The 23,768-nt window shown below is 45.0% G+C and overlaps 1 protein-coding gene across 1 annotated transcript in view; it reads left to right on the forward strand.

Annotated features, from left to right (window-relative positions):
- The window catches only part of LOC144688753 (procathepsin L-like), a 45,879-nt gene that overhangs the window by 4,091 nt on the left and 18,020 nt on the right, over positions 1 to 23,768 (forward strand). The window contains exons 2-3 of the mRNA XM_078555667.1: positions 7,520 to 7,661; positions 17,768 to 17,890. Coding sequence (XP_078411793.1) covers positions 7,530 to 7,661; positions 17,768 to 17,890 — 255 coding nt within the window. The 5' untranslated portion in view covers positions 7,520 to 7,529. The remainder of the gene's footprint in view (positions 1 to 7,519; positions 7,662 to 17,767; positions 17,891 to 23,768) is intronic.

Raw genomic sequence — 23,768 nt, forward strand, 5'->3', positions numbered from 1 at the left:
GGCGTCAGCAATGAGTGGGGGAAACCAGGGAGACTCGGGAATGGGGACTTAGGGAGAGAAATGGAGAGTGGGGAATGGCTGCTCAGGAGGATGGGGGATCGGGGGACAAGAGGTTGCGCAAGTGATGGGGATGGGGGGTCAGGGTATTGGGGCTTAAGCAGGGCAAGATGGGAAGGAACAATGGAGTTGGGGTGTGGATGTAGGCACTGGTATTTTCCACAGAGCTGGGAGAGGAAGCAGTAGCATGATAGTGAAGGGGAGCAGCACTTTCTTTTATTTGTTCATCATTGGCAAGGTCAGCATTTATTGTCCATCCCTAATTGCCTTGAGAAGGTGAAGTTGAGCCGTCTTCTTGAACCGCTGCAATCCATATGGTGTAGGTACACTACAGTAGTTTTTTCTGTAGTGACTTGATACAACAAAGTGGCTTGTTGAACCAGTTCAGAGGGCAGTTAAGAGTCATTGCTGTGGGTCTGGAGTCACATGTAGGCCAGACCGAGTAAGGACAGTAGATTTCTGTCAGGAGAAACCTGGGGATCTTACTGTGAAAGAGGACTAAACAATGAAAGACTTTTTACTGGTGGGTGAATGGGGCGTAGGAAGTACAGAGACTGAGGATTCCGGGAACTGGAAGAACCAAGAGGAGAGAAGGAAGCTTTTTGAACTGACAGGTATTCGACCAGGGGTTCTTTCACCACATTTGGCAATTGAGGTACAGACTAAAAAATCATTTAAAAGGGTAGGGTTACATAGTTGAAAGGGTGGAATATGAAAGAATGTGGAGATAGAGACAGCAGCGGGGGCTGAATGGCCTCCTCCTGTGCCAACATTTTTATACCTTCATGGAAACTCTCCTTCATTGAGTCTGAGACCAGTGAATGGTTTGGAAATGTTGGTGTTGAGCAGAGTTTAGCACGATGAGGCTTTGTGAGAAGTTCCCCAAACACTGAGCCTTTCGTGGGATCTGTCAGGTTGGTGCAGATTGGTCTCCAGTGGCTGGTTTTGATGTGTGAAGTCCAAGCACAGAGCAGCTCTGACTGAGGCTTCTAGTTTGGAGACATCACATTCAGAATCCAAGGAGATTCTGAGGGATAGAGATTGACTCTGTTAAATGGCATCATCAGGGCTCCCTGACTGCAGCTTGTTTGTGCAGGAGGATTAGGGCTATGGTTTCAGTTGAGTATCAGGATGTTATAAGATTACTATTAGTTACAAGTAAGATTCAAACATTATTTCTATTCCTACCAGTTACATATAGACTATCAGTGAGTTATTGTCATGGTCATGAGGGGAATCTCCTCCCTCCATCCCCTCGATTACTATTAATTATCAATGTAATTTCAGTGAGTCACCATTCAAGAACAAAGAAAAGTACAGCACAGGAACAGGCCCTTCGGCCCTCCAAGCCTGCGCCGATCATATTGCCTGTCAACTAAAACATTTTGCACTTCCGGGGTCCGTATCCCTCTATTCCCATCCTATTCATGTATTTGTCAAGCTGCCTCTTAAACACCACTATTGTACCTGCTTCCACCACCTCGTCTGGCAGCGAATTCCAGACACTCACTACCCTCTGCATAAAAAACTTGCCCCGCACATCTCCTCTATAGTTTTCTCCTCTCACCTTAAATCTATGTGCCCTAGTAATTGACTCTTCCACCCTGGGAAAAAGCTTCTGACTATCTACTCCGTCCATGCCGCTCATAATTTTGTAAACTTCTATCAAGTCGCCCCTCAATCTCTGTCACTCTAGTGGGAACAATCCGAGTTTCTCCAACCTCTCCTCATAGCTAATAACCTCCAGACCAGGCAGCATCCTGGTAAACCTCCTCTGCACCCTCTCCAACGCCGCCATATCCTTCTGGTAATGTGGGGACCAATATTCTAAGTGTGGCCTAACCAAGGTTCTATACAGCTGCAGCATGACTTCCCAGCTTTTGTATTCAATACCCCTGCAAATGAAGGCAAGCATGCCATATGCCTTCCTGACTACCTTATCCACCTGCGTTGCCACTTTCTGTGACCTGTGGACCTGTACACTCAGATCCCTTTGCCCGTCGATGCACTTAAGGGTTCTGCCATTTACTGTGTAATTCCAGCCTGTATTAGACCTTCCAAAATGCATTACCTCGCATTTGTCCGGATTAAACTCCACATCTGCCATTTCTCCGCCCAAGTCTCCAACCGATCTATATCCCGTTGTATCCTTTGAAAATCCTCTTCACTATCTGCAACTCCTCCAACCTTAGTGTCGTCTGCAAACTTGCTAATTAGCCCAGTTACATTTTCCTCCAAATCATTTATGTATACCACAAACAGCAAAGGTCCCAGCACTGATCCCTGTGGAACTCCGCTAGTCACAGCTCTTCATTCAGAAAAGCACCCTTCCACTGCTACCCTCTGTCTTCTATGACCAAGCCAATTCTGTATCCATCCTGCCAGCTCACCTCTGATCCCGTGCGACTTTACCTTCTGTACCAGTCTGCCATGAGGGACCTTGTCAAAGGCCTTACTGAAATCCATGTAGATAACATCCACTGCCCTTCCATCGTCGATCATCTTTGTCACTTTCTCGAAAAACTCGATCAAGTTAGTGAGATACGACCTCCCCTTCACAAAACCATGCTGCCTCTCACTAATACGCCCATTTGCTTCCAAATGGTAGTAAATCCTGTCACGAAGAATCTTCTCCAATAATTTCCCTACCACTGACGTAAGGCTAACCGGCCTGTAATTATTTCCTTACCACTGACGTAAGGCTCACTTCGTTACTGGCGGAATCAAATTTCCTTCCACCTGATTGTTTTTCTCTGTGAATCTCCCCCCCCCACCTTTGAATTTCCCTCCCTTGATTACTCTTGTTACCCTCTCCTGTTTAGCTCCCTCCCCAAGTGTTCTCCTCCCATGGTTTCAACCATCACCCCAATTTCAATACATATTGGGTAAGAGTAGAAACACAAACCGCAGAGAGAGACCCACCTCCTGCTCCATCAACTCTATTCCCATTAAACTGCTGACTATCACTTCCCCCCCGGTCCCCGTGTTCGCTGACATTGTTAGCGGTTCTCTCTCCTAACTGTTGTCTCTCTCTCCTTCAAACCTGTTGTTATCACCCCTCCATTCAAAAAAACTCTAGACTCCACCGTCCTTGCAAACTACCGTCCCATCTCCAACCTCCCCTTCCTCTCCCTCAATGAGTTGTCGCCTCTCAGATCTGTGCCCATCTTTCCTGGAACTCTTTATTTGAATCCATCCAATCAGGTTTCCTGCCATTGTATCGAAATGGCGCTTATCAAAGTTACAAATGACTTTCAATATGTGACAAATGTCAACTTTCACTCTTTGTCCTTCTCGACCTGTCTGCAGCAGAGAGGCAGGGCTTATTAATGTTTATGGGAATGGGGGAGAGGAAGTTATTATTATTGTTAATAACATTTAATTTATCATTAATAATGTGGTCTCTGATTAGAAATGTTTTTATTTTAATATATTTCACTGGGAATGGTTTAGTTCGCAGACCCCACTTTCAAAACCACTAAGATACTCAACTAAAGCAAATTGAATAACATTTGGGTTGTGTTGTGATCCAATAGCATGTGATTAAGTATCACATGACTGGTATCACATGATCAAATGCCATGTGATCAAACACCACATGATCAACCCTTCCGGAAGACCTAAAACTCGAGCTGGCAACCCCTCAGTTAAGGGCAGTTATGGGTTTGACAATAAATGTCCTCATGTCAAAAATTAATTTTAAATAAATGAGTTAAAAGTCCAGTGTTGGCTAAAGGAAACTGCAATTTCTCAATGTTTGACCTTTGACTTTTTGAATCAAATCCAAAAAGGTACAAAGTACATTTATTATTAAAAAATAATTAACTTTAAACCTTTAAGTATTTAAAAATAAAGCAAAGGATCTGAACAGGAAACTTTATGTTTGTAAAGGGGATCAAACTAGTAGCTGTGCTATTTGTGAATGAACGTGAGTTACAAGAACAATTACATTATTTCCACAAAAAATAAAATGAAAATCGTATTTCTTATGAAAAATAAATAAATAAGACTAAAATTCAAGATGAGACAAAACAATTTGCTTTTGCCCCGACAGGAACTGATCCAAACATTTGGAATCGAAGTCGCAAATGAAAGTCTTAAAGTTGTTTCATATTTCAGTGTCAGCTTCGGGAGAGAAACCCTTCAGCTTTCTGGCAACTGCTGTTCCCTTTACATTTTTACCTGCCCCATTCCCCACAAGGCACAGAGTTGGCACATCCAGTGGAAGCTCGTAAAATCCATGAGACAAGGGGCTCCTGCCAGGCCTGGATGAGGTGAGCCTGGGACTCGGTCCTGCCGGCTGTAGGTCACCAAGGGACAATGTTGAATTTACCAACGCCTTTGGATGGCATTGGGCCCAAGTTTAGTATTTCTCAGGACCTGATGGGGTGTTCGAGAATTAAACAAGCATGGTGACATAGTTTGAGACATAAACTTTGACAAAAATAAGTCCTGAAAAGTTTAGTTTAAGAAAATGGAAAAAGGACTAAATTTTGAAACCTATGTTTTGAAACATGAGACTAAAATACTTTGGAGGAAGAAACCAGAGCAAAAGAGAACTAACATCCAAAGGTGAAACACGAGATCTAGAGGCTAAAGTAACTTTGTGGTGCTGACGGAAGAGAAACTTGAGTTACTTCCTTTCTAATCTCCAAGGGAATCAAAGTTACTTCAACTCAGCTGAGCCAGTTGTTTGTGCTAAGTACGTTTCTTCCTTTCAAGGGCTATAATTTTTGGAGCAGATTGCTCACTGCACACATTTTTGTGAAGACTTTACTCCTTTAACTACGGAGGGACAACAGGCTGGAAACTATCAAATCTTGATAAATTTGTTGCTAAACTATCTCAAATACACTATAGCATGCAGGGCATTTCGCTGGAGTGGAGGAGGAATTCAAACAGTTGCATAGGATCAGAGAATGATACAGTTCCCAATGAGTCTATTTGGCCCATTGTTCCCCGGCTAAAAGAGTCATCCATTTAGTCTCACTCTGCTCTTTCCCCATTGCCCAGCATTTTTTTTCCTTTTATTTGATTCCCTTATGAAAGTTGCTATTGAATCTACCTACACCGCCTTTTCAAGCAATGCATTCCAGATCATGGCAACTCGTGTAAAAAAATGTTTCTGCATGCCGCTTCTCATTCTTTTGCCAATGACCTTGACTCTGTGCCCTCTTGTTACCACTGAAAATAGCTTCTCCTTATTTACTCTATCAAAATTCCTCAAGATTTTGAACAGCTCTATTAAATCTCCCCTTAACCTTCTCTACTCTAAGGAGAACTTACATTTGAACCTGTGAGGTGAGTTTAAAAAGACAATCTCGTTGCCTGGCTTTTTGCATTTGTTGAATGCGAATGATGTTGAACATCAGTATTGGGCCAGATCTTGCTGGACCTGGATATCTAATGGTGTACACCGTTAGATTTATTCATCAATAAACCAATCCACTGAGACAGCTCTTTTTAAGCCTCCTGGACAACACAGTTCCAAATGAGGCAAAGCAGCAAATAATGATTATAAGTGTAAATAGGGCTGAGTTTATGGGCTTTAGTTGACTGAGTTATTTGATTTATTTTAGTGGTGCCCGGTTCTTAGGTGACTCCCTACTGATATTTGTCTTGATGGCATTGGCCTCATGCCCAATGTCGCCCACTGAGGCCAGACGAAAAGCAGAGGCAATAGAAATCTCTGACTGCTCCCTGATTAGGTGTCGCAAGCAACATGTGCGCAGTAGTATGTGATTGACAGGTCCCTTCTAGGAACACAGGAAATATGAGCAGGAGTAGGCCATTTGGTCCATCGAACCTACTCTGCCATTCAAACAGATCATGGCTGATCATCTACTTCTACACCATTTTTCCCCACTATGCCCATATCCCTTGATGTAATTAGTACCCAGAAGTCTATCGATCTCTGTCTTGAACATGCTCAATGATTGAACTTTCACAACTGACTGGGGTAGAGAATTCCAAAGATTCACCACCCTCTGAGTGAAGAAATTCCTCCTCATCTCAGCCTTAAGTGGCTTGCCTCTGTGTTCCCTGGATCTAGACTCACCAGCCAGGGGAAACATCTATCCACACCTACCTTGTCACACCCTGTAAGAATTTTGTGAGTTTCAACGAGACCTCTCATTCTTCAAAACTCTAGAGAATCCTGGCCCAGTTTCCTCAATCTCTCCTCAATCGACAATCCTGCCATCCCAGGCATTATTCTGTTGCACTCCCTCTATGGCAAGTACATCCTTCCTTAGATAAGAAAGCCAAAACTGTACACAATACTCCAGGTGCAGTCTCACCAAGGCTCTATATAACTGCATCAAGACATCTTTACTCCTGTACTCAAATCCCCAGTGATGAAGGCCAATATACCATTTGCCTTCCTAATTGCTTGCTGCACCTGCATGCTAGCTTTTAGTGGCTCATGAACAAGGGCAACCCAGGTCCCTTTGGGCACCAGCATTTCCCAACCTCTCACCATCTAAGAAATACTCTGCCTTTCTGTTTTTTCTACCAAAGTGCATAACTTCCACTTATTCACATAATATTCCATCTGTCATGTTCTCGTCCATTCACTTAGCCTGTCCAAAGCACACTCTCAGTCCCACCCAGGACAGTGTAGGGGAAATTGGATAAATCTGTCAGGGATTTCCAATGGGGTGGCAGTGGGACACCAGATGGTGACTGGACCATGAACCCGAGTGCACATAACAGCAACTGTTTTCAAAACATAAGAAAATAGAAGCAGGAGCAGATCACATAGCCCCTCGAACCTGCTTGTAATTCAAATTGATCATGGCTGATCTTCTGCCTCAACTCCACTTTTCACACCAGCTCCCCATATCCCTTGATTCCCTGCATGACCAAAAATGTGTCTATCCAGCCTTGAATATGCTCAATGATGGAGCGTCCACAACCCTCTGTGGTAAAGAATTCCAAAGATCACAATCCTCTGGCTGAAGAAATTCCTCCTCAACTTGGTCCTAAATGATTGGCCCTTTATCCTGAGATTGTGCCCCTGAGTTCTAAATACCCCAGCCGTGGGAAACAACCTCTCAGTTTCTACCATTTCAAGTCCTTTCAGAATCTTGGCTATTTCAAAGAGGTGGCTCTCATTCTTCCAAACTCAAGAGAGTATCAGCCCAATGTACTCAAATCTCTCATTGTAGGACATTTCTCTCAGTCAGAAACCAATCCAGTAAAGCTTCACTGTGCTATCTCCAATGCAAAATCAAAACTGTGCAGAGTATTCTAGATGAGGTCTCACCACAGCCCTGTACAATTGAATTCCTTCTTCTTGTACTCCAATCCCCTTGCAATAAAAGCCTTCCTTATTGATTGCTAACCACACAGTAATGGCCTGTGAGAGATCAGCAGCTTCTCAGCTGGAGTGCAGTTCATGAAATGAGGAAACTTGTAACAAACAAAAGAAGATAGCTCTGATGTGTTTTTATTTTTTCAGATCAGCCGTCATGAAGGTCCTCCTGTTTCTGGGGACTTTCCAGATCATGGTTCTGGCTGTCACTGCCTCGCCGTTAATTGACCCACTGCTGACTGAAGGCTGGGGGAATTGGAAGGCGCTTCACCAGAAGCAGTATACAGAGGTGAGGGAACAAAACAGCAGACTGCCTGAGGATGGGTCAGGATACACCAGCTCCGTAGATTATTAATTAATTTAAAAGAGTGATAGAAAGAGCTTGAATTTATATCAGGATTTCCCAGAGTGCTTCAAGACAATGCAGTACCTTTATCCTGTAGTGACCAGGGTGACCAACCATCCCTTATCATCCCGGACCTGAGTCCACTATGCCGTGTCCCTGGCTGCATGGTGCCAGGACGCTGTTTGTCCTGTAGTTTGGACTTTAAATTTTGCACATGCACATTACCTGCTCCCCTGTTTGTGTGTTCGCGCAGCTCTGGCAGCACCAACCCCCCCACCCTCACAGCCCTGGCAGCACCAACCCCCCCACCCTCACAGCTCTGGCAGCATCAATCCCCCCCCACCCTCACAGCTCTGGCAGCACCAACCCCCCCACCCTCACAGCCCTGGCAGCACCAACCCCCCACCCTCACAGCCCTGGCAGCACCAACCCCCACCCTCACAGCCCTGGCAGCACCAATTCCCCCACCCTCACAGCTCTGGCAGCATCAATCCCCCCACCCTCACAGCCCTGGCAGCACCAACACCCACCCTCACATCCCTGGCAGCACCAATCCCCCCACCCTCACAGCTCTTGCAGCACCAATCCCCCCCACCCTCACAGCCCTGGCAGCATCAATCCCCCCACCCTCACAGCTCTGGCAGCACCAATCCCCCCACCCTCACAGCCCTGGCAGCATCAATCCCCCCACCCTCACAGCCCTGGCAGCACCAATCCCCCACCCTCATAGCTCTGGCAGCACCAATCCCCCACCCTCACAGCTCTGGCAGCACCAATCTCCCACCCTCACAGCTCTGGCAGCACCAATCCCCCCCACCCTCACAGCCCTGGCAGCACCACTGCCCCCACCCTCACAGCTCTGGCAGCACCACTGCCCCCACCCTCACAGCTCTGGCAGCACCAATCCCCCCACCCTCACAGCTCTGGCAGCACCACCAAACCCCCCCGCCCCTTCCCCCTGCCCTGACAGCGCTGGCAGGAACCCCCTAACTCGTACGGACCCCCATGGCAGGCTGTCCTTTAATTTTCTCTGTGAGATTGGTCATCCTGGTAGTAGCTGTAATGTAAGGAAGCATGGCAGACAATTTTCACACAGCAAGATCCCACAAACAATGCTGACTGGATTTTCTGTTCTGGGTGTTGCCTGAGGGACAAATATTAACCAGGACACTGGGATTAACTCTCTGCTCTTTGTTTAGTACCGTGGGTCATTTCTGTCCACCTGAGAGGGCAGGCAGGGTCTTGGTTTAATGTCTGATTTGAAAGACAGCATCTCTGACAGTGCAGCACTCCATCAGTACTGCACAGGATGCCAGGCTGGACTATATGAGCATGCCCTGGAATGGCGTATGTACCGTGCCCTTCTGACTTAGAGGTGATAATGAGGTACTGATCCATGGCTGACAGCTGATTTCTATGTAATAGGAAAATAAAGGACAAAGCATATTGAATGTGGATTGACTAGATTTAAAATTATTTATAATATTAAGTTTGGCACTGAATATATGAAGCCTATAGCAATCCTCGGCCCTCCTTGAATTGCAGAGTTTTGATGTACAGCAGAAGCCTGCAGCAGTCCCAAAGAAGTTCATCCATTAGAACAACGTTCAAAGTTTGACAAGCTTCTGGAATTGCACTGGTGTCCTCCCCCCCCCCACCCACTCCACCCTACCACAGCCCAGAGGTTGCTCCCCTGGTTAGTGCACAGAGAACACGAGAGGCTGAGGGACATGCTCCACAGATTATCTTGGGTTCAAGTGTGTCTGGAAATCACTACACCATCATGTTATAGGACAGACTGTTGGTATGGTAACAGGTCAGGACAGACTCTGCCCATTTGGGGATGGTGGCATAGTGGTAATGCCACTGCATTAGTAATCCAAAGGCTCAGGCTAATGCTCTGTGGATATGGGTTCAAATCCCACCATGGCAGCTGGTGGAATTTGAAATCAATGAATAAATCTTGAATATAGAGCTAGTCTTAGTATCATTGATGACAACTCTAATATAATGGAGAATGTCAACTAAGTCCGAAAAGGATTAACTGTCTATGATGTCATTGAAGGAAATGACATATACTCATGATCTGAGGATCTAGGAGAAAGAAGCATAGAAAGAAGCTCGGGGAGTGTTCTCATTATTTTAAATATGTGACAATAAAGTTAGAGTGTTTGCAGCGAGCAGTCTTCAGGAGTTATTGAAACTGCTCCAACCCAATTGTTATAAACAACCCATCTGGTTCCTAATTTCCTTTAGATATAGAAATTTAACCTACCTGTGACTCCAGTTCCACAACAATGTGGCTGACTTGTATCTGCCCTCCAAAATAACCTAGCAAGCCACTCAGCTCAAGGGCAATTAAGGATGGGCGACACATGCTGGCCTTGCCAATGATACCCGCATCCCTTGGAGGAACTAAAAGAAAAATATTTGGAACTGTTGTAGAAGCTCCAGGAGCAGTCTGACTGTTAACAGCACAAAGAACAGTAAATGAGTTCAAACAGGAAACTACCCCTGCAGCTGTAGAGGAAGAAAGAGTTCTTGCATTTGATTTAACTCTGTTAAAAGCTGCAATCTGTTCCTTCCTTTACGCCATGACTATCATTATGATAAATAATGAATAGTCTCTTTTATAATATTAATTTTCCCCCAATGTTTGGATCCACTCTTTCCCCTCTCTCCCTCAGCCGTGTCCTGACCAATGATTCAGGCAACCAGCCCCCACATCCCTGCAAATGCCAATCTGGGACTAGCTGCTTGAACCTTCTCTCCCAGTTTAACCCCGCAACCCAGAGCCATGGCCAGATTGCAGTTCTCACGCTCTAGGTTAGTGGTGAAAAATAGGAAGTGAAATACTGGGTAGGAACAGTCCAACATAATAGTTCATCACTTTCAGCCCATTCAGCCCAGATGAGCAACCATTAGTTCAAATCCCACCATAACAGGTTGGGAAATTGAATTCACTCAATTTAGGAATTTGTGGTTTGACACCAGAAGCTGTCTATTTTATTGGGGCGGGGGGAATGATTCACTCATTAATTCCCTTCAGGGCAGGGACCTGCCACCCCTACCCGATCTGGCCTACACCTGATCCCACATTAAGTAGCTGATTCTTAATACTCTCAGAGCAATGAGGGATGGACAGTGAATACTGCCTGGTCAGTGTCACTCACATCCCATAACCAAATATAAAGGAACCCAGCAATGGGCAAAAATTATAAAGAAAATTCCGCCCCCCCCCCCCCCCACCCCCCCTACCCATTACTGGTACAGACTCCGGCTCGGATACAGTTTTGCAGACATGGCTGCCCTCTGGTAGCTTGGTAAGTGAACATCCTCCATCAGTGAACTGGAACTGGATTCATATGAGATGGGACAAAATGGTTACTTTGGACTAGCACTGTATCATCTGCAAACTTTGAAATTATGCCCTCTATGTGCAAGTCTATGTCATTCACAGATATCAAAAAGAGCAGTGGTCCTAGTACTGATCCTTAGGGGTCACCGATGTATACTCCCTTCTAGTCTGAAATATGAAATGAAGAACGAGGAGAAACAATATAAATTAAATGGTTTAATATGAAAGAGAATGCAGTAACAGAAAGACCTGGGGAATGTACATGCAGGCTATTGGAAGTTACTACAGCAACGTCCCATCCTGTCTTCCTCCAGTGTCCGCAGATTGATAGTGACTGTTGTAAGGTTGTTTGGTGCCTCACTAAGAGGTCTGGAGGCTTGTGTGGTTGAACATAAACATTTATTGGTAACCCATAACTCTATACCTATCCAAAGTACTGCCATGAATGGGTGCTTTCTCCATGCTGGCTCTTCCTAGATTCTATCACACAATCTACTATCATCTGACTCTCTACTGTGGGCAGTATTGTTCTCCAGTCCCACATTAACCTTGCTCTGCCAAACGTTCTTACACTACACCTCCCCCCAAGTCCTTACCCAAATATATTTACAATACAACCTTTACTTCACTAGCTACCCCTTTTCCCCTCTCTCAAATCTCTGTCTTTATAAGCCTGAATTTTTCAGGTGGCGGGCGGGCTCGGCGGGAGCGGGCAGGGGCGGTTGCGGAGCCAATCGCTGCCTGCGATTGGCACCATGCCACCATTTTATGCGGGCCGGCCAATTAAGGCCCGCCCAGCGTAAGACACAAGCCATAGCACTCAGTACTACCTGTGTGTGCGGGGGGAAGAGGGAGAGTTGGGGCCAGTGCTCTTTCACACATGCGCGCAAAAGAGCGCTTCAATCTCCCTGAGGCATAGTGCTGCCTCAGGGAGATTCAATCGATATTGAAATAATTGCATAAAAGGAGAAAAAATTTAATTAAACATGTCCCATCTCATGTGACTGTGTCACATAAGACAGGACATGTTTTTATATCTCAGATAAATTTTTTATTTATTTAATAAAAGCTTTAGGAAACCTTATCCCACTCGTGGATGAGGTTTCCTAAAAAAACGTGAGGGCCGCTTGGGCTTTTCACCTGCCCACCAACCTTAAGGTTTGACGGGCAGCGTTAACAATCACATTAATTACTTCCTTAATGGCCTTAATAGTCTGTTTACATGTCGGCGGGTGTGCAGCCGACTCCGGCGCATGCCCGCTGAACAAAACATCGCAACACAGCGCGATGACGTCGGCACGCATGCCCAATGTCACCGCGCGTCATTTTACGCGTCGGCATGTGGGACCCGCCCCCGCACACTGACTGAAAAATCCTGCCCATAATTTCAGATAGTCTGGAGGGTTGACAATTCTCCCAGATCTCATTCTGCCTTGTTTGAAGGAATGGTAGTCTCAGTTGTTTTGAGTTGACTTTGTTGGTTTGGCATTGAGATTGTAATATTCAGTGTTTCTGGTACTTGGTTGTCTCCATTTAATTTGCTTTTTGCACTCCTTTGAGTTGCATTTCTCTTCATCGACAACCCATCTGCTGTGTTCAGACATTGCGGGTTTGTCTCGTTCCTTCCAAAGGGAATGTCCACTTTATTCGTTCTTAGAGTGGACTCAGATTTTCTTTTACCGTGGGGTCCGCCATGATCTTCCTGGAAGATGACGTTTCAAAAATGCAACCTATATTTCCTCTTGTTTCACAATTTCAGCCAAATATTTGTTTACTCTCGTTTTTCCCAATTCTTTTTCAAGCTTATGAATCTTTTCATTCAGTTTAGGAACCACTCTGGTGAGTTCAGTTGTCTTTGTTTCAGAGTTATCTGCGGAATCCTTATATAAGCTCAAACTTCAGATTTAAAACGTGCAGATCCTTTCGAAGACTTTCTTCCATGGTCACTGACTGCTCCTTTGAATTTTCCAATTCACTTGTTAGATCATCAATCTGTTTCCTGGAATTTTCCTTTTCTGCTTTCAATGTCTGGATTTGGATTTCCATTCTGTGCAACTATTCAACATTTTCTTGACGTTTTCAGTCCTTGATTTTCATTTCAGCCATGTCATTTTTCAAGAACTCAATGGTTCTCAATACACTTGAGGCATCCAGTGCGTTTTCTTCTCGTCTCTTGAGCTTCAGCGTCAGATTTACATTTTCCTATTTTATTCCTATTTTTTTTTCCTCTACCTGAAGCAGAGCTTTGTCTTTGTCCTTCATTTTTGTTTCACTGTTGGCCAGGTCCGTCTCCAGCAAGGCTTAACTTGTTTCAGTTCTGTAATTGTGCAACTCATGGCTTTGTTACCCGCTCACAGTTTAGAAAGTTCTACAGTTTTTCCTTTCAGTGCCTCCTTTTCCATTCAGCTGGTTCTTCAGCTCCTCAGTTTTTTTCTTGTACCTCTTGGCTTTCTCCTGGAATATTTTTTTATTTGTTTATGGGATGTGGGCAGCGCTGCCTAGACCAATGTTTATTGCCCATTCCTAATTGCCCTTTTTTTCAGAGGGCACTTAAGAGTCAATCATATTGCTGTAGGTCTGGAGTCACATGTAGGCCAGACCAGGTAAGGATGGCAGATTTCCTTCCCTAAAGGACATTAGTGAACCAAATGGGTTTTTGCGACAATCGACAATGGTTTCATGGTCACCATCAGCAGGTTTGCCTTTTCTTTGTGAAGCTCAAGTGCTTCATCTTGATTTTTCTTATAATTTAACAGAGCCTCCTTAAGTTTCTTCTGCTGTTCTCCCATTCTGCTGTTCAAGATAGTCTTCATTTCTTCATGCTGCTGAAAGGTTACGTATTCCTTTTGCATTTATCTTGAAGGACAATCAGCTGTTCTTTCAACTGTTTATCCTCTTGTTCATCTCTTGCCAACTCATGCTGCACTTCAGTGCATTACTTTGCCGCTACTGATAGCTCCAATGCAGCTTTTGCTGAAGTAGTGTTCAACATCTTTTTGAATTCCTCATGTTTTTCCATGACTGCGTATTGATTCTTCAAAGAGCCTTTCAGGCAGAGACTTCTTTGAGTACTTTTTCTGTTGTGCTTGGCTGTGCTCCTAGTTGAGTTCTTCCAACTCAGCTTTGATACCAAGATTTTCTTGTGGAATAGCTTAATTTTCTTTTTCAGTTTTTGTTTCTTTTGGGTGACCTCAGATAGCTTTCCTTCATTAACAGCCACCTGCTTGTTGTGCACTGTCACCTGCTTGTTGCAGTTTGGGTAATCTGTTGACATTTTCAAAAGCTCTATTTTTAAGCCTTTTGGCTGTTTCTCAGCCTCTTTCTCCTGATATAATTCTTTGGCTCATGCGCTTCATTGTGTTGACATGGTCTGCAACTATCTAGTGGTTTGCTTTGGTATTGTCTGCCTCACTCTGGGGTTTTCCATCTCCCTTGGTCAGGGGTCTCCTGTCTCCCTCACTCTGGGGTTTCCTTGCCCCTTGGGTGCTTTATCGGGGGTGTTCTAGACCTTTTAAGGCCTGCACTCTCGATAACTTGGAGTTTAAAATATTTGTCAAAGGCTTTTAGTATCACCAAATGTGTTTGAGGATTCATCTATGCCTTGTTTTAGGATTATTTCATCCGTAAATACACAAAACAAGTATAAAACGTATTGACTTGTACTTCTTCTGATTTCTTACGTAATCCTAATCTACTCCTATAATATTCTTCTCCAAGACACTCAATTTTGGGCCTGTTTTGGCCCTTGCCTTAGCCTAAGCTGGTCTGGTAATTTTAATTTACTACCCATGGTCATTTTTTGTAACCTCTTTAAATTTTTCTTTCTCTTCCAGATAGCCCCACAGCTGCTGTATTTTTCTCTCTGTTCTTCCTACACTTTGTCAGCTATCGGCAGGCTCCCACTGTGCTAAAGGGCCGTTTTTTCAAACTAATAGATTTTCCAGGAAATTCAAAACGAGTCTTTTGGGCCAGCTACCTGCCACCCCCCCCGCCCCCCCCCCCCCCCCCCCGAAGCCTGGGAATCAACTGGAAGGCAAATTTTTAACTCTGCCTGTCATCTTTAAGAACTTTTTTTCCCTTTAGCCGAGCTCGACCACAAAGTGTTATGGTGCCAGCAGTGGACCCATTGCAGCAGCTTTCTTGCAATTGCGCTCTCAATGTGCTGATTCTTATGGCTGCTTATTTTAAAAGGTGATTTCAGCGTTTTTACCGTGGGTAAAATTTTTAGCTTGGCGGGTGGGCATGTGCCCGACCTGCTTGAGCTAACGAAGACACGTGCTGACGTCAACGCACACTTGTGCGATATTTCGTTCGGCGGGCGGGTGCCGGAGTTGGCAGTGCACCCGCCAACAATCTAAAGGCCTGTAAAGGCCATAGAATTATCAATTAAATAGAATTTTTTGCTGCCTGTCCAACCTTAGGGCTGGCGGGCAGGCGAGAAGGCCAAGCAGCCTTTGCACTTTTTAGGAAAGCTCATCCACGGGTGAGATGAGGTTTCCTAAAGCAAATAAAAATAAAATAAAAATTTTTAAACTTAATTAATAACACGTCCCTGCTCGTGCGACAGAGTCACATGAGGGGACATGTTTCATTACAGTTTTATTTTTTAATATTTTTTTCATACCTCTTCATCTCCTTGAGGCAGCTCTGAGCCTCAGGGAGATTATGAAGCGCACTCTTGCGCACATGCACATAGTTCGCGCTCACCCCGCTCGCATCCCTTCCCCCTGCCTGCACAGGCAGTGCTGAGTGCTACTGCTTGCATTTCAAGCTTGGCGGGCCTTAATTGGCCCGCCCGCGTAAAATTGTGGTCCGGCCCCAATCGCAGGCGGCAGTCAGCTTCCTGACCGCCGCCGCCCACCCCCGCCAAGCCCGCCCGACGTGGCTGAAATTCTGCCCTGTATTTTGCTCACCCTTCTTGTGATTTGGCTTGGTCTCTTGAGTCTGCCTTCACTCAGGTTCTTCTTTTCACCTGCACGGTGGATTCTTCTGCTCTTCAACCTTTTTCCCTATTTTGAATTTTGCTCAGCCTTATTGTGATCTAGCCACACCCCTTGACTCTGCATTCAATCAGGTCTCGCAATGGACTTCCACGTGCCGTGATGGAGTCCTTCAGCCTCCATGTCTGCTGTGGAGCTTTTTAGATGATCTCCAATTATGTCTTCAATTTCTTTTTGGGTGATCGCCAACTGTGTTTTCAATTTAGGAGCTATTCGCTCAGGTCAGTTTCTTTACTTCTTCATGCTTTGAGAATCTGGGTTCCTTTTTCAGTTTCTCTGAGATTTCGTGGTCCATCCTTCACTGCCACCATGTTGTAAGGTTGTTTGGTGTCACACTGAGAGGTCTGAAACCTTGTATGGTTAAATATAAACCATTAAATGGTAACCCATAACTATATACATATCTAAGGTACTGCCATGCATAGGTGCTGTCTCTATGCTGGCTCCTTCCAGACTCCACTACACACATGGGGGAGAATTTTCTCCTTGTCGGGGGTTGCGCGGGAACGGGTGCAGGCATGCGCGCAGCCGATTGCCGCCATTTTATGTGGGCGGGCCAAATAAGGCCAGCCCAGCGTGATGCGAGTCCGGAAGCGCTGAACGCTCCCTACGCAGGCTGGGGGGCGGTTGCCTGAGTTGGGGCCTGCGCTGTTTCGCGCGTGCTTGCGAAAGAGTGCAGAAATCTCTGAGGCACAGAGCTGTCTCAGGGAGATTAGTTTAAATTTTAAAAATTTTAATAAAAGAAAAAAAAAATTTTAGGGCATGTCCCCTCATGTGAAACTGTCACGTGAGCTGGGACATGTCTATGAATTTTATTAAAAATTTTTTCAAACCTTTAAAAACCTTCATGAAACCTCATCCCGCCCGTGGATGAGGTTCTATGAAAAATGCGAAGGCCGCCTGGGCTCTTTGCCTGTCCACCAACCTTAAGGCTGGACGGGCAGTTCAGTTTATTGTTTTAATTGATAGTGAACTGGGCCTTAATAGGCCTTTGACAGTTCGGCGAGCACGCAGCCGACTTGGGTGCATGCCTTCCGAACTGAAAATCTGAATGATGTGTGGTAACGTCGGGACGCACGCCCGATGTCACCCCGTGTCATTTTACACCTCGGCGAGCGGGCCCCGTCCCCGCTCGCCAAGCCAAAGATTCTGCCCATGGTGTACCACCATGTGACTCTCTACATTATACTTTGGGCGGTACTGCTCTCCAGTACCACATTAACCCTTGCTCTGCCAAACACCCTTATACTACAGTGACCAGGAAGATTAGAAACTGAGGATAATTGTTGCCCGTTGCAGCTTATATCAGCTAACATCAGTGTAGATTAGACATTGAACATAGCAGCTTCTAACTTTGTATCTCTAGTTCAGCAATGATAAGTATCTTTAATAATTTAAGCATTGTGTGAGTTCTTGGAAATCGTAATTCCCCCTTTGATAAAGCATTTCAAGCTTTGGAACTGAGTGTCATACAAGGAGAATATTGCACAATGTTAAACTCTATCTTGATCTAGGAGTAGGAATATTAACAAAAACAAGCTTTCAAAGATGAGGGCGTAATGGTTTTCACTAAGACTATCTGCAGAAGTGACTGCCTCCTGTTTATCTCCTCAATTATAATAGTGTTGAGGGAAAAAACGTGCTTCATTTTCAAACTGTCTCAAATCTCTGATTTTCTAACTTTTCTTCAGACTGAAGAACAAATTCGGAGAATGGTGTGGGAGAAAAACTTCAGGTTTGTTGCATATCACAATCTGGAGTACTCGATGGGTAAACACACCTATAATCTTAAGATGAACCAATTTGGAGACATGGTAAGTGAGGACGTAATAAGATGGGGAAGGGCTTTGATCAGACATTTTGTGATATTATGATATTCGGGTAAAGAACTAATGGTTACATGCCTGCAGCAGGCAATGGAAGCAACTAATGAATATCATGCAAGGAGTTTATTGCTCAATATTAAAGCATTTTAGCTTAAATGAAATATTTCCTCAACATATTGGTACCAACTAAGCCCAGTGGGTGAGTTTGGATTGGGTGAGTTGTGAAAATTTAAGAAATCTCAGTCTGACCCCAACATGCCCAATTTTGGGTTTACCACAGTGGGGTGGGGTGGGGGATGAGCAACCAACTCACTCTCAGGAGGTGGGTTGGTCATTTAAATATTATAATGAGGTTGCATGCCTCAGATTTAATTCATCCTCCAATTTTAACCCTGGTTGGCGGAATCCCCGGACCTTGGGAAACCCGGCAGTTGAAGAGAGGCAAGGTCTGCTTTATGTAAAATGTAAGTGCCCTTTACAGCATTGCTTGTGGGCCAAGAGGAGCAGGAGTGCTTCTTTCCTGCACACCATTGGATCCCAATTTGTCAAATGGCCGATAGGACTCGCCATCCCCCCCCAACCCCTCTCATGTTTGGAGATCTCACCCAATCCCACTCTTCCCCTTTGAACTGATACGAGTCCTCCTTGTGAGGTCCAGAAAGGCAAGAACACTCATTGATCTGATTGGAACTGGGATTGACATGAGATGGGACCTAGCACAAAGTAGTTGTTTTTGACTAGCACAGTGCCATCTGCAATGTTTGAAATTATGTCCTGTGCACCCAAGTTTATGTCATTAATAAATATAAAAAAAGAGCAGTGGTCCTCATACTGATTCCTAGGGTTCACCGATGTATGCTTCCTTCTTGTCTGAAATGTGAAGTGAAGAATGAGGAGAAACAATATAAATTAAATGGTATAACGTTAAAAGGAGTGCAGTAACATAAATACCAGGGGAATGTACATAAACAGATCTTTGAAGGAGATATGGCAATTTGAGAAGACTTAAAAAAGCATTCAATATCCTTGACTTCATAAAGAGTGGTATAAGGTACAAAAGCAAGGAAGTTATGCTAACCCTTTATATAATACTGACTGATTCCCAGTTGGAGAATTGTGTCCACTCCTAGGCTTCACACTTTAGGAAGATGTCAAGGTCTTTGAGAGGGTGCAGAAGAGATTTACTAGAATGGTACGAAGGCTGTGGGAAGTGAGTTACATGGAAAGACAGGAGAAGTTGGGGTCAACTCAGCTGGGGTTCTCCTTAGAGCAGAGAAGGAGATTTAGAAGAGGTTTTCAAATCATGAAGGATTTGGTAGCTTGAATAAGGAGAAACTGTTTCCAGTGGCGGAAGGGTCCCTAACTGGGGACACAGATTTAAGGTAAAAAGCTGAAGAAAAATGTTTTTACCAACTGAGTTCTGATCTGGTAGGCAATTCCTGAAAAGAGTGATAGAAGCAGATTTACTAATAACTTTCAAAAAGGAATTGGATGAATGCTGGAAGGGGAAAGATCTAGCCTATAGGGCATGGGGAATGGGACTAACTGGATAACTCGTTCTAAGGGCTGGCACAGGCATGACTGGTTGAATGGCCTTGTTACAATCACAGTAGATGTTATTGCAGAGAAAGCTGAATCCCAGAGGGAAACCTCTTTTATTGATCATAAACCCTTTTTTTTTGTGTTTTGAAAACGAGGAGGAAGAGCTACTGACCCCAAAAGCATAAGAACTCCAGTAACGCCTCCAGGATTTAAACAGTTAATGAATTTATTAAAAAGAAAAAAGAACTTGAGAACATAAGATTAAAGTTACACAGTTAAAAACAGTCTTACAGAACAACCCCCAAAGGGAAAAAAACCCACTTGGGTCAAAACACACTAGTAAACTACCTTTTTGGCAACAACTCCCTTATAGATTTTTAACCATAAAAATCTAGCATATTACCCAAGGCAAAGAATTGTTGTCACTTTAATAAAGGTATAACACACGACTCCTCAAACACTTTCACTCAGATGTAGAAATCCAAAAAGAAGGTTCAGAAACAAACTGCTTTCTGAAAATAGACTTTTTGGGCTTAAAACTGGGTGACTGCTTCAAATTCAAAAATTTCACACCTTCTCAGCACACAGATTTGGTCTTCAGGACATTTCCCCACACAACCACACCAACTCAGCTACACATCTTTCCTTAAGTATCTTTTTTCCCTTTCATCTTAAATTCCATTGTCCTCAACACCTCTTCTAACTCAACATCTCCAAATATAAAAATTTATGTTCTCCTATTGCCATTACTTTTGGGTCAATAAAATTTATTTATACCTTACCCTGTTTACCTATGGCCAGAATCTTTTGTTCAGCGTGTGGGGTTGGGACGCACACTCGATGTCACCGCGCTTCATTTTACATGTCGGTGTGCCGGGGCCCCACATAAAATGACGCGCGGTGATGTCGGGCGTGTGTCCCTACGTCCTGCATGTCATTCTGAGCTTCAGTTCGGCGGGCATGCACCAGAGTCGGCTGCGTGCCCGCCAAACTGTAAAAGACTTGTTAAGGCCATTAATAATCTAATTGAAGTAATTGTCAGGGCTACCCGTCGAAACCTTAAGGTTGGCGGGCAGGTGAAGAGCCCAGGCGGCCTTCGCATTTTTCATGGAACCTCATCCACAGGCGGGATGAGGTTTCATGAAGGGTTTATAAATTCAATGAAATGTTTCAAGAAAATTCATAAACATGTCTCAGCTCATGTGACAATGTCACATGAGGGGACATGTCTGAATAATTTTATTTATTGTATTTTTCAATTTTTGATCATGAAATTAATCTCCCTGAGGCAGCTCTGTGGCTCAGGGAAATTTCTGCGCTCATTCGCGCTCACGCGTGAAAGAGTGCAGGCCCCAACTCTCCCTCCTCCCACCACCTGCACAGGGAGCGCTGAGCGCTTCCAGGTGTGCATCACGCTGGACGGGCCTTAATTGGCCTGCCCATGAAAAATGGCAGCGCGCAGCCGACTGTGGGCGGCGATCGGCTCTGCGCCCACCTGTGCCCGCTCCTGACCGGCCCGCCCGATGGGGAGAAAATTCTCCCCTATGAAACCTTTGTAAGATGTAAAAGTTCCTCGTCGCTTCTTCCCTTTGAAATGCAACAGCTGAAAAGCCAAGTCTCCACTTATCTTATAATTCAAATTTTAAATCCAACCTATTTACTTGTAAATCAAACACACCATAACCCCTCATTAGAAATGCATGAACCTAACACCTTTCCCCTTTTATCTCTCAGTTTTCACTGACAAGCTGTCTCTATTAACCTCTCCAAGTTTAATGAATCATGGGCACACACACAGCTTCCTTGATAGAATACCACACAAATCCCAAAAATATTTTTAAAAAATCCATCATGACAGCCTCCTTGGGCAAAATCTTACCCCCCTCGCTGGCAGGTTTGCAAAGCGGGGATCTCTAAAATTCCCTCCTGTCACCCACCAACCTACCCACAATTTTATGGGTAAAAGCAAAAAACTGCGGATGCTAGAAATCCAAAACAAAAACAAAAACAAAAATACCTTTTAGCCTATTTCGATCCCTTCCCCCCACCCCACCCCCACCCCCACTAGGGCTATCTGTACCTTGCTCATCCTGCTTTCTACCCTTAATGTCACCTATTAGCACATTTCTTAGCTAATATCACCACCGTCAACATCTCTTTGTCCTTTTGTCTATGACATCTTTTGGCAATCTCCACCTATCACTGGCCCTCTATCCAGCTCTACTTGTCCCACCCACCCCCCTTAAACCAGCTTATATTTCACCTCTTTTCTATTTTTCCTTAGTTCTGTTGAAGAGTCATACGGACTCGAAACGTTAACTGTGTTCCTCTCCGCAGATGCTGTCAGACAATTTTATGGGGCCTGGGTGAGGTCTAGGGTGGGCTGCGTGCCTTTGCCCCAGTGGCCACTTGAGGCCCGCTTCCTACCCAGCCTCAATTTTGAGGCTGGCAGGAGGAGTTCAGGGGCGAGGTTACCTGCCAAGTTACCCTGCTCAGGCCTCGCACAGGAAGAGAGGGAGGAGCCTTCCTCAAAGGTCCCCTTTCCACATTGGGCACCTCCCGAAAAGTGTATCCCTGCTGGTGCTCCCTCCTCCCCTGGCCTCTTCATCAAGGCCCCCACCGCTCCCCTGGGCCTCACTTTCCCTCCCCTAAATGACGCCCCCACACCCACCTCCGAGGTGGGACTTAAACCCGACTGAGGGGCAGAAATCCTATCTACAGCTAATTAACGTTCCTAGGAGCACTCAATGGTTGTGGGGCTGTCGCTGCCCAAAGTACCACTTGATGATCCCATGATTTCACAGTAAACCTTTACTTTTGCTTTGTTGAGCAATGGGGAAATTTTGTAACCTTTCCCTGCAAGTTGGAGGTTGGGATTTTCTCCAGACATTTTGGTGAACTCCCAATTAAGGCCCGCCCAGCGTAAGACGCAAACCGTAGCGCTCAGCGCTACCTATGCGGGCGGGCGGGGGGAGGAAGGAGAGTCGGGGCCAGCAGTTTTTCGCACACGTGTGTGAAAGATTGAATCGCTATTGTAATTATTAAATACATGAATTACAAATTTATTTAAACATGTCCTCCCCTGTGACTGCTCGTGGATGAGGTTTCCTAAAAAACGTGAAGGCCGCTTGGCCTTTCTGCCTGCCCGCCATCCTTAAGGTTGGACGAGCAGCGTTAACAATTACTTTAATCGCTTCCTTAATGGCCTTAATAGGTTGTTTAAACATCGGCGGGCGCACAGCTGACTCCAGCGCACGCCGGCCGAATGAAGCATCGCGAGACAACGCAATGACGTCGGGACACATGCTCGCCCCCGCATGCTGACTGAAAAATCCTGCCCATAGAAACATAGAAAATAGGAGCAGGAGTAGGTCACTCGACCCTTCGAGCCTGCTCCGCCATTCAAATATGATCATGGCTAATCCTCCAATCCTCCATCTCAACGCTGTACTCCCGCTCTCTCCCCATACCCCTTGATGCCTTTAGCGTCCAGAAATCAATCTATTTCCTTCTTAAATATATTCAGTGACATGGCGTCCACAGCCCTCTGTGGTTGAGAATTACACAGGTTCACCATTCCCTGACTGAAGAAGTTTCTCCTCATCTCAGTCCTAAATGGCCTTCCCCGTATCCTGAGATTGTTACCCCTTGTGCTAGACCCCCCAGCCAGAGGAAACATCATCCCTGCATCCAATCTATCCAGCACTGTCAAAATTTTATATGTTTCAATGAGATCCCCTCTCATTCTTCTAAACTCCAGTGAATATAGGCCTAACCAGCCCAATCTCTCATACGACAATCCTGCCATCCCAAGAATCAGTCTAGTGAACCTTCGCTGCACTCCCTCTATGGCAAGTATATCCTTTCTTAGGAAGGAGACCAAAACTGCACACAATACTCCAGGTGTGGTCTCACCAAGGCCGTGTACAGCTGCAGGAAGACATCCTTGCTCCTGTACTCAGTCCTCTTGCAATGAAGGCCAACATACCATTTGCCGTCTTAACTAATTGCTGCACCTGCATGCTTGCTTTCAGTAATTGGTGTATAAGGACAGCCAGGTCCCTTTGTACATCAACATTTCCCAATCTATCACCATTTTAATAATACTCTGCCATTCTATTTAATGTACCAAAGTGGATAACTTCACACTTATTCCCGTTATACTGCATCAGCCATATACTTGCCCACTCACTCAACTTGTCTAAATCACCTTGGAGCCTCTTAACATCCTCCTCACTGCTCACATTCCCACCAAGTTTTGTGTTGTCGGCAAACTTGGAAATATTACATTTGATTCCCTTATCCAAATCATATACTGTGAATA

Source organism: Cetorhinus maximus, chromosome 13, assembly GCF_964194155.1.
Source record: "Cetorhinus maximus chromosome 13, sCetMax3.hap1.1, whole genome shotgun sequence".
NCBI lineage: Eukaryota > Metazoa > Chordata > Chondrichthyes > Lamniformes > Cetorhinidae > Cetorhinus > Cetorhinus maximus.